The sequence below is a fragment of the Peromyscus maniculatus genome, chromosome 1, assembly GCF_049852395.1.
Source record: "Peromyscus maniculatus bairdii isolate BWxNUB_F1_BW_parent chromosome 1, HU_Pman_BW_mat_3.1, whole genome shotgun sequence".
Lineage (NCBI taxonomy): Eukaryota > Metazoa > Chordata > Mammalia > Rodentia > Cricetidae > Peromyscus > Peromyscus maniculatus.
In genome coordinates this window covers 24,040,051-24,052,130 of record NC_134852.1, presented here as the reverse complement: position 1 = coordinate 24,052,130, position 12,080 = coordinate 24,040,051, and the positions used below count along the sequence as shown (strand labels likewise).

Here is a 12,080-nt window from a genome sequence, read left to right as displayed (position 1 = left end):
CAGCCACACAATGGACAAAGAAAATGTGGTACATTTCCACAATGGAGCATTACTCAGCTGTTAAAATCAATTACATCAGGAATTTTGAAGGCGACTGGAGGAATCAGAATAAAAAATCATCCTGAGTAAGGTATCCCAGACACAGAAAAACAGACATGGTATGTACTCACTAAAGAGTGGATATTAGCTGTAAAGTAAATGATAACCATGCTACAATCCACAGCTCCATAAAGAATAGGTAACAAGGAGAGCCCAAAGTGTATGGTGATGTACTGATGTCCCTGGGAAGGTAAAATAGAAGACATCTCCTGGGTTGACTGGGATGGGAACATGATAGATTGGGTTGGGGGCATGGTTGGAGTGGCAGAGTAATGAAAGAAACATCTTGATGTTGGGCGTTTGGGGTCAGGTAGAAACCTGATAAGAGAAACTCTCATGAATCTACAAGGATGACTCAAGCTAAGACTATTAGCAATAGTCGATAGGTAGTCTGAACTGGCCATCTCCTGTAATCAGGATGGTAACTACCCACATTGTCATCAGAGAACCTTCCTCCAGTGACTGAGGGAACCAGATAGAGAGACCCACTGGGCCTAGCTCAGGAAATCCTGTTGAAGAGACAGAGGAAAGATTGGATGAGCCAGGTGGCTAATGGTCATCACAAGGGTACCCACAGAAACAAATGACATGGGCTCATAGGAGCTCACAGTCTCTGGACTCACAGCCAGGAAGCCTCAATGGAACCAACCTAGGGCCTCTACACATGTGTGACATTTGTTTAGCTTGATCTGCTTGTAGAACTCCTAGTTACGAAAGCAGGGCCCATCCCTGTTTTTTTTTTTGGCTGACTTTTAGGAAACTATGCCTCATAGTGGTTTACCTTTCCAGCCTAAATTCAAGGAGTTTAGCTCTACCTGAACTTGATATGCCATGCTTTGTTAACACCCATGCTGAGGCCTGCCCCTTTCTAAACAGAAACAGAGGAGGAGTGGATTGGGGTGTGGGGTGGGGAAAGTGGTGCATGGAGGGGAATGGAGGAAAGGAGGGAAGGGAAACTGGTCAGGATACAGAATACATGAATTAATTTAATTAATAAAGAATTTAGAACCTCTCAAAGCCCACACTCAGTGATGTACCTCCTGCAAGGTTGTACCTCATGAATCTTCTGAAACAGTGCCATCAAGTGGGAAACAGGTGTTTAAATGTCAAGGTCTTTTTGAGGCATTTCTCATTCAATACCACAAAGTATAACACCTACCTTAATACTGAAGAGACCAGATACTGCAAACGTTGTTGGGATGATGTGTTATGGGCAAGCTGTGGCTGTGTCTGTTGTGTAGTGGCATGTGAAAACAGAAAGACTTCACAATTAGGTTCAAAATGGTGATGAGACTTGGAACCACATATTGGTTGAATACAGACAGATAAGATGTAGCCAAGTGAAGACTATAGAATATATTAAGTCTAGGGATATAACCAAGTTAAATAAAATACATGACCATGAGAGTGAGTTCCAGCTTTATATTCATGGAACATGGTAGTAGGTGCTTTAGTCTTAGAATTCATGAAGTGGATGGCTGAGGAACAGAGCTTCAATACTGTCCCTGGCTATATAGAATTCAAGACCAACCTGAGCTATATCTCACCTTGTCATTAAAATGTCTCTGAGCCTCCCCAAGTCCTATATTTAACAGGACACTCACCATTTCCTTTGATGAACCATTCAAAATAAGTTGTCAGTGACTCTGGAATCTTAACCAGTTTTGTCTTACTCCAGAAAAAATAACCAGACACAAGAACATCTCTGGGATTTCTGATGACATAGATTATCTTAAATAGAAAAACATGTACATGACGGTCAACATAGCCATTCCAAACCTTTGAACTTGCACAATTTATATGAAATGTCAGTCAAATGTCCATGAGTTTTCTAAAAACTTTATTTTTATTTGGACAAAACTTTACATAAGTGCAAATATCTATAGTGAGAATTTCCTTTTATAAATTTATTTCATTTACAAACATGTAACTGCACAATTACTCATGTCACTAAGACATTAATAAACAAAACAACTATAACAAACATCCAAGGCTGATCCTATATTTGTAAAGCTCTATGTCTTACAGTGTGAAAAACCAAACATCCATTGTGAAAGAACATCTAATATACACAGAGATGAGTACTGTGCTAAATACATCTGCAATATGAAAATCTAATTGTTGTCCACAACCATAACTACCAAATATAACTTTCCAAAGAACCATGGTGCAAATCACAAGGCCAGTGTGTCATTGCACAATAGTGAACACAAAGACTTACAGGCAATTCAGAAATGCAGAGAGTCGGAGAAATAGACTTTACCTGGGAAAAGCATAACAGTTGGTTATGCAATTCCAAATGCTCAGCCCTGAAAACATACAAAGAAGTAACATTTTATATACTGAGCATGTTGCATTTAAATATTGAGAAATAAGTAGATACATATACAGATATAACAACAATTAATGAAAAAAGACTGCAAATTTGAAAGAGAATGGAGTAAACCTTGGAGAGAGGAAGAAGGGTGATGATGTATGTATTTATGTTATAATCACAAACAATAAAAGAAACTAATTAAAAATAAACAATAATTTTAGTAAAAGGAAATTAATATTTTGTACCAATGATCTGTGTAACATTATTCTAGAATTCAACTTGTTAGAATTCAATTTCTCCAGCCAAGAGTTTGCCAAATCCACATAACACACACACACACACACACACACACACACACACACATATATATATATATATATATATATATATATATATAATGTCACAACTTCATTGTGATATTATCAAGAGAGATAATAGTTTACATTTGTCTTTGCATTTTAAGTATAAAATATTTTTAAGTTCCATGGTGCAGAAACTTCCATAAAGCTTTCTTCCAAACTAGAAACTATGATAGTTCAGAACCTGCATATCTCTGTTCCCCTCTGAAAATCCACTATCAGTGGTGTGAAGGATTCCTGTGGCTACTGATCTCAATGGACAGCTAGATATAACAACACACAGTGGGTACAACTGGGCCATGACTGTTGAACCATCTCCATGATTAGAGTACTGATGCCTGGTCAGGCTGCTTCTTCTATGAGCAACCCTGCCTGAGGTGATTCACACACTGCTCATGGAATGCATATATCCATATATATCCATATATGTATGTAGAATCACAATTAGCTAATTTACTTTGATGATAGCAAAACAGTAATGTCCACTGTACACTAGAGTTTGCCCACTGCTTGACCTGTATGTGTAGTTCCTGAATGCTCTAGTTGATATTTCACATTCTTTCATATATCTGCCAAGGATCACTGTGTGGTACTTGACATTCTGGTACTCTGATGTAGTCTGAGGAGGAAACACATCTGCATCACTTAGTGCATGTGAATCTCATGTTCTCACCCACAGCCTACACAATCTGAGTGCATTTCATCAAGAGCTCCAGGGCCCACCAAGGTTGATGAAGTTCCAACATTTGGTCAAAGATTTCTCAACCACTGGATACTGACCTTGGCCTTGGAACTGAAGAAAGACTTGGGGAAAAGATGGAAGGGAAGGTGGCAGGTGATGAGGCGTGGTCCTTCCTTATTGATTAATTTTTGATATCCTCTTTGACTCTCCAGCCAGAGTGAGCGGTCCCAGATAGGCACAGATTGGATCCAAGTGGGATCCCCCTTGGTCTGAATCAAGCAGACAATATCCTTCATCCAGTTAGTTCCTGAAGAAGGAAAAGTAATGGTGACTCATTTCAACAGAACTTGTTAAAAAGCCTCAAGTAGAAAATTGTACACCTGTAAAATTTACAGTGTATCTGTTTCCAAGCACACAGACCTGTGGTGTTCACAATGTCCACATGCTCTAAGTACAAATTATATTCATCTAGCACATTGCCAGTGCTTCACATGGAGAAACTAAGACTCTACTCAATTAACTCCACCTGAAAGTCCCCTCAAGTCCTGGGCCATCATTATTCTACATTCTGGTGCTGTGAGTTTGACTTTTCCTGATACTTCACAGGGATGTAATTGTGGACTCTGTCCTTGAGACTAGCTCCTTTCTTTTATTGCAAAGCAATTGATATGCTTCCATGCTGCAGTATGTCTATGATTACTGCTTCTCATTAGGTGAATAAATCCTTTTCTGTCAATTTTCCACACACACTTGTATTTAAGTTTGCTTGTCCTTGGGTATTTCTCTAGCTTTCTTCTCTGGGTCATTGTATGAATCTTCTTCATGGAGTCCATTACCCTTGGCTTTTCCATGTTCTTTCACTGTCAATGTCAGAAACCAAAAACTTACCTATGTTCAGTGCTTCTGCCACCCAACAAACAACCCTCCCCAAAGCCCACACTGTTTCTTTTTGGTTCCTTGAGTTTTGAGACTGTTTTCACTCCTTGGACAAGGTCCATGGTAATTCTTCTACCTGACATTATCCTCTCCTCCTCATATTCTTACATCCATGCCTTTATACCTTAGTGCTATTTCTTCTGTTTATTTCCCTCATTTCTCCCTTCCACTCTCCTCCACACAGAGACAGAACAATGCAGAGTCTCCCTTAGGATCAACTGACATTGCTTGCATGGCCTAGATGAGCCTCTCCCCACACAGACCAGGCTGGTGTTCTTTCTCTGAGTGAAATGCACTCACAAACAGCAATCCATGCCCACAAAACATTTTAAACATCAGATATAGAGAGCACGTCACTCATCACCCAAATGAATGAGGATCAAAGCCTTATCCTTCCTCATACACTTCAGGATCATTCTCACTAACAGTTCTTACCTGATTTAGGGTAAGTCAGTATGACTGTGTCTTCATCTCTGAACACAAACTTATCACAAGATTTTTCAATTATTTCTTTTTCATACTCTATAATAGGGAATGGTATCCCTTCAAACCAAAGGTAGTCTGACATGGCAAAGAGCTCTTTATGGGTGCTATTAGGATACAGCTTTATCCACCTTTTCAGCTTCTGGCAAATGTTGAGAGGTAATCTTTATAGTGTAGGCAAAGAAATTATTAACACTCCACAGTTCCTTGTAAATCCAGCTACTTACAGGAAGAAATGATGTAGTAACCAGTCAAAGGTTGTTGTGTTAAGCAATTGTAAACACATTCAGAGATGATTCTGCAATATTCATGATCCCAAACCAGAAACTTTATAACAAGTACTAGGACATAAAAATGAGGTTTAATTTAAAATGTTTTCAAATACAATTCAGCTTTCTGAATGGTTTCAAATGTGCATAAAAGTTACAGACGTCATACAAAATGTAACCACATGAAAGTCTTATTTTAAACGTAGTGGTTATTTTTGAGAAACTCAAGCCCTTAGTTGTGCTATATGGCTCCCACCTTTACTCTCCCCCTCCAGTGCCTCATTCCCTTCCTGTATTTATGATTTCTTCTTTACTTTTCAGTTTATGTATATATATATATATATTTATATTGTTTATATGTATGTGATTACATGTACATATAACCTACTGAGTCCAGTTAGTTCTGTTTGTATGTGAATGTACTCTGAGTGGAGCACTTGAGATTGGAAAACCAATATGTGATTTCCCTACTGAGGCAGATGATGCTCTTTCAGCAGCCTTTGACCTCACCTAGAGGTAAGACCATGTAGAATTTTTCCTGCCCTTACTTCTATACCAATTGTTGTTATTATGATAGCATATTTGACTACATATACTATTGAGAGTTCATAGGTCTATTTTCTTGTCATGTCTAGGATATATGTACCATCAATTAGGATCCTTAGCTGCTGGGGGATTTCTGTCCCCTCTTCTGTGTTTTTTCCAACCTTTCAGTTAAATGAACTCATTGCAGATTCATCAGTTGTGGTTGGGCACCTTGCAGTCAATTATTCTTTGTATTTTGATCAGGTGTGGGACTTTGTAATAGTCTCCATATGTTGAAAAAAGAGGCTTCTTTGATGAGGGTGGGAATTATATTTATCTGTGTGTAAGAGATAGGTATTAAGAAAACAGATAGAAACTATACTGGATCCTGATACTTGCAGTAGCAGGTTCACCTCTTAGATGTATGTGTTCCAGGTAAAAGTGGTTGTCTATGTGTACAGTGCCAGACATGGCTTCCCACTTGGTGAGTGTGCCTCAAGTTCCATTAGACAAGCCTTGAAACCCCAAAGATGAAAGTTCCACTATTGCATCTTCATGGATATCTTACCAGTCAAGTTATTGTTGTGGTTCACAGATATCACACCTGGAGAAGCCGAGTGATTGCTCTTCTCCCTCTGCAGCTTTTCAGTTTATGAAAGCCACTTGTCATATAAGAGGTTCCTGGTCAATTTCAGTTCAATTCCTCTGAATTCTGTGTCTAAAGTATATTGTGACTTTGGCAACAGAGTTGTAATCCAAGTTCTGTGTGCCAATCAATCAAGGGCAATAAGACTTTGTATTGTTTTGAAGGTCACTTGGAGTACCCTGAACAACTAGAGAGGGAGTTTCTCATGCATGGTGCTGGAGTTTTCCCTTACAATCCATGGCACTTGGAGGGAGTATTATTATTTTAAATTTCAAAATATCTTTAAAATACATGTTAATACATGCATATTGTTTATGACTTTAGATAAATTTGAGATAATAAACTTCCCTGTGTCTCTCCAAACATCCTTGGTAGTATTTATCTCTCCTTCCTTTCTGTCACTATGTATTTTCTCTGTACCCATATCAGTTCAAGTCCCTGAATTTCTTCTATTTCTCCCTTTGTAGCACCTGCATGCTATTCCAGTATTTTGAGCTTTTTCATTAATTGATCCAGTTTTTCTTTCTTAGTTCTGTAGTTATTCCAGGTTATGAATGCATATCCACAAATGCGTAGACAGGAAGCACAAAGAAGGAGGAACATTTAGCATTTGTTTTTCATGTATGGGTTATGTCTCTCATTATAATACTTTTTAGTTTCACCAAGTTATCTGAAAATTTTCATGACTACATTTTTCTCTGCAGCTGAGTAGAGTTGTATGTATGTACCACATTTTCATCTGTCATTCTTTTGTTGAAGGATTGGCCTCATTATCAGTGTTAGTTATGGGTTTGATCTGATGGAGTTGAATTTAAATTTAATTAAAAGTTGTTGACTTCTCCCACTAAGTTTGTGCCATTATTGCACCAGTATATCTTGAAGATAGCTCACTTTTGTAGATGTGTCATACTGATGATTGGTTTTCTTCTCTTGCAGTGTGCACAGTACCTTCCAGGACTATTAATCATAATCATTCTAGATGATGCTTCCTGTTGTATAACAGATCCTTTTCTCCATATTCAATGATATAAGTTAAGTTCTGTCTTCCAGAATAAGTCCTCACTATCAAGTTGTGGAAGGTAATCATTAACACTGACAATAGCCTACGCTGTTGGGGCGCGTGGACTGTGGGAACCCTTTGACCAACTACTGAAAAGATGTAACTAATCCCTTTTACTTGACATAATTACTTTGTAGCATATGATTTCTGTAGGGAAAAGTGCTGGCTAAAGAAAAGCACCCTGAACATGGAGCCCAGAAATAGGGAAAGATGTCTCAGATCAGGGCAAAAAGCAACACAGTTTGGCTTAATCTGAACAGAGCCATCTCTGCCCCTGGCCAACTGACTTGTGAAACCAACCTATCACAGAACAGGACAGTAGAACCTTGGGCCCCAACTCAACCACTAGTTGACTACTCCCCCAAGATATCCTGTGTAAACCACCCTGTCTAGTCCATTAAAAAATGCTGGTCTCTTCACTCTGTTAGAGGTAGCTACACTCCTTGACACCTCCTTCCCAAATAAATTTCTTTCTTAAAAGTTTTTTGGGTGTAAATATATTCATTCACAGGCATAGAGAAGATCCTTGCTGAGAAATCCCTTAGTGGAGAAACAAGGGAGAGTTGAAAGAACAGAGCAAGGTGGAGCTTAATTGAAGATCCTTCCTGAGAGGTCCCTCAATGGACCGAGCAAGAGGGAGCTGAAAAGGTTGCACTATTCCCCAGAGCTGGAAAAGATTGCTACATTTCTGCAGGGGTTTCCCCCTTTTGCAGAGTGAAGAAAAAGAAGCAACATCTTAGGCTGGAGAAGCACATCTCTGATAGGAAGCCCTGTTAGGTGGGGGCTGAGCAAAGCTCAGCTATAGTGGCTCTTCAGGAGTGGAACAAGATTGATATATCCTGTGGGGAGACCATCCCCCATCACACCAGGTAAGTATACCTTGAATTTCCAGAACAGTCACAATGCCCCTCCCTGGTGAAGCAGTTCTACGTCTGACTTTCCAGAAAAGTCAGAAAAACATCCCTTCTAAGGTTGGGCTTCTTCCTTGCAGTTCCAGCCATCAGAGCTGCGCTAAACATCTCCAGGTGTCCAGGACACCTTCAGTGCAGAGCGGTTTTTCTGAGCAGCTTGAGGTGTCTGGAATACTTTGCCCTCCATGGCTGAACTGTCCCCTTGGATTTCCAGCTGTCAGAGCTGTCCTAAGCAGCTCAAAGTGTTGCCTGACTCTCCAGGTAGTGAGGACACCTTTCCCCAGTGTAGTTGCAACAAATTTACTTACATTGTTGGTGCTGAAACCAAGGACAAAACTCAGAGTTGTTGCAACCAATTTACTTAAAATTTCTAGTTGGAGCATTATCTCCTTCCAGATTCCTCCTCCTGTTTATTATCTCTTCCCACCACCCAACCTATACCTCTCCTGCCTAGCTACTGGCTGTTTGGCTTTTTGTTAGACCAATGAGGTGCCTTAGGGAGGCAAGGAAAACAAATAAACACATCTGTAGATATTTAAACAAATGCAGCATAAACAAATGTAACACACATTTACATAGATAAAGTAATATTCTGCAACATAAACAAATGTCACACATCTTCACATAGTTAAAGTAATATTTCACAAAACATTTTGAATTCGTCTGATATACTAAATTTTGGTCATTAGAATGAAAATGGCCCCCCAAACGAAGTGGCAATATTAGCAGATGTGGCTTTGTTTGAGTATGTGTGACCTTGTTGGAGGAAGTGTTTCACTGTGGGGTGGGTTCTGAGGTCCCATATATGTTTAAGCCATTTCCAATGACTCAGTCCATTCCCTATTGCCTTTGAATCAAATACAAGGACTCTTAGCTTCAGCACGACATTTGCCTGTATGTTGCTTTGTTTCCCACCATAAAATAATTACTCAACCTCTGAAATGTAAGTGAACTACCCCATTAAATGTTTTCTAAGATTTGCCATGGTCATGGTGTCTCTTCAAAGGAATAGAAAAACTAATATATAAGTCATGTTTATGATGGGAAATAAGAGATTAGATCAGTGAGATGTCAGGATTCCATGGATTTTGTGGAAAATCATATTACTTATTTATAATCAGAACATAAAATGGGAGAGGCACAATATGGTTCAATGGTTAGGAGCACTTGTTGTTGCTCTTCCAGTGGACCCAGATCCTTTTCTTGTCACCCGTATATTACTTTCATCCATCTGTAAGTGCACTTCCAAGGAATCCAGTGATCTCTCCTGGCTTCAACAGACACAAGCAATACATGTGGTGCACAGATCTTCATTGAAGTAATACACTCAAACATCACAGTACATTAAACTTAAAACATATCCAAAAAGGGAATGCAATAAAAGTTGGACACAATTGCACTGTAAATTTCCGGGGGTAATTTAATCATTTTCATATCATTAAATTTGCCCATCTGTGAAGAGAGCATTGTGGGGTGGGAGGAGGAGGGCTGATCCCAGCTTATGTTGTTCTTTTCAGGTGCTTTCTTTGGTTTCTTAAATCTTTGCTGTAATTGAATTTCACTTCATTTTTAATAATCAGTCTAACAAGAGCTATTGGGGTCCAGACCCAAATAACTCTCTCCCAGGGTAAGTGAAAGAATCGAACAACCAGCTGAGAATCTAATCTGAGGGAAAACAAAACAATCTATGAACACTGAGCTCTTCCAGTCCATTCTCTTCATTGTCCTAAGTTTGCTCTACCTTTTCAGCACTCATACTTCACTTCTCTCTTCCCTGATTCTCTGTATCCTTTTCTGCAGTTCTCTCTTTGTTCTACCTTAGTTCTCCTTTAAGTTTCCAGTTTTATACACATCAAATCAGCAATCAGGATCTCTTTATGACTCAAAGAATTGGTGACTTGTACACTCAGTGAACTCTTAAAGGGAATGGGGTCAAATGAGAGGGAGAGTGATCTTAAATCAATTAGGGAAATCTAAGAAGGGAAAAAGGGGAATCCGTGTGTAATACTCTATTCCTAAGTATGATTAAATAACAAGCTGATTTGCAAACCAAATTGAAAGTAATAGGAGTTAAGAATTTGTTAGTTCAAGGTTAGCATGGGGCAGTACTTTCCTATCTGCAGATTGGGTGAGCCCAGGGCACAGTTGCTCCCTATCTATCTAATGGCTGTGAGTCAACAAATTCAGACATGATGGAATGCTCTGTTCTTGGGTTTCTGCAAATGTCTCAAATGAGATACTTTTGCCTGGACACTTAACACTAACCAAATGTCTGCCAATGAAGATAACTGCAAGAGGGCAGATGTCTAAATTTATATTGGAGAAAGGAGCAAAGACCTGGTTGTGGGAAACACATATTGACTGTGTGACTTGTAGGGAAAAGGGGCTGGCTAAAGAAACCCACCCTGACCCTGGAGCCCAGAACTAGGGAAGGATGGCTCAGATAAGGCCAGTGAGAGAAACACAGTTTAGCTCAGTTCAGAGCCATCTCTGCCCTGTCCAACTGACTTGTGAAACCAACCAATCACAGAGCAGGATAGTAGAACCCTGGGTTAGGGGTTGACTTCATCCCCTGAAATTTCTGTAAAAAAAACCTCCCTGTCTAGTCAGTCAGAAAAGGAAGGCCCTTCTCTCCCACCCTGGTAGAGGCAGCTACTCTCCTGGACTCCTCCTTCCCTAATAAACCTTTTCCTCAAGAGTTTTTTGGGTGTGAAAATCTTCATTCACTGGCATAGAGAAGATTTTTGGTGAGATGTCCCACAGAGGACAAAACAAGAGAGAGAAAGCTGAAAGAACAGGGCAAGGAGGAGCTGAATAGAAGATCTTTGCTAAGACATCCCCCAGTGCACAGAGAGAACTGTAAGTAACACTTTTCTTAGGAGCTGGAGGAGATTGCTACATTTCTGCAGGGCTTTTCCCTTTTAGCAGAGTGAAGCAAAAGAAGAAACATCTTAGGTGGGAGAAGCAGAGCTCTGCTAGCAAGCCCCCTTAAGTGGGGGCTGAGCAAAGCTCAGCTGTAGACACTCTCCAGGAGAGTAGCAGGATTGATATATTGGGCGGGGAGACTATCTCCCATCACACCAGGTATAGACTTGACTTTCTGGAACAGTCAGAATACCCTTTCCTGCTGAAACAATTTCAAGCTTGACTCACCTGAGAAGTCAGAAAAATTTCCTTTCCAGTGTTGGCCAGTTTCTTTGCAGTCCCAGCTCTCAGAGCTGTGACAAATAGCTCTAGGTGTCTGGGACACTTTCAGAGCACAGCTCTTGTTCTGAGTAGCTCGAGGTGTCGGGGATGCCTCACCCACCAGGCCCGAACTGTCTCCTTGCAGTTTCAGCCATCACAGCTGTGCTACACAGCTCCAGATGTCTGGAACACTTTCAGGGCAGAGCTCTTGTTCTGAGTAACATTAGGTCTCTGGGATACCTTGCCCTCCAGGTATCAAGGAGACAAGGTTGAACTGTATCCTTGCAGTTTCATCTATCAATTTACTAACATTTTGGTGCCAAAAACTGGGACACCAAACCCAGAGTTTTTGCAGTTTACGAACATGACTGTTTCTATACACAGCTGGGGATGTTATCCAAATACCTCAAATGTATAGGGGAAGTTGTGCCCAATAAATGATCATTCACACTGTTAGAAATGCTTGGGGAAAGAATCAGAGGGGAAAGCTATAATAGCATACAAGACATTTACTTCAGGAAACAGCTGATACATTCAAAAGTCAATATCATCAAAACTCTTTATGTTTTGGCTTTAACCAGGGACTCTTCTGGGTTAGCTTTGTCAG

At 39.9% G+C, this 12,080-nt stretch overlaps 1 protein-coding gene across 2 annotated transcripts in view; it reads right to left on the bottom strand.

Moving 5' to 3' along the window:
• The window catches only part of LOC102918058 (sulfotransferase 2A2-like), a 46,761-nt gene extending 41,734 nt beyond the window's left edge, over positions 1–5,027 (bottom strand). For both annotated transcript variants that reach the window (XR_013051214.1, XM_042265669.2), the window contains exons 1-3: positions 4,829–5,027; positions 3,556–3,764; positions 1,704–1,830 (exon numbers count right to left, since the gene is read on the bottom strand). Coding sequence is in view for 1 of the 2 variants with exons in the window: in XM_042265669.2 (XP_042121603.1) it covers positions 1,704–1,830; positions 3,556–3,764; positions 4,829–4,961 (469 nt within the window). In the remaining variant the exon portion in view is untranslated. The remainder of the gene's footprint in view (positions 1–1,703; positions 1,831–3,555; positions 3,765–4,828) is intronic.
• Between the last annotated feature and the right edge of the window lie 7,053 nt (positions 5,028–12,080).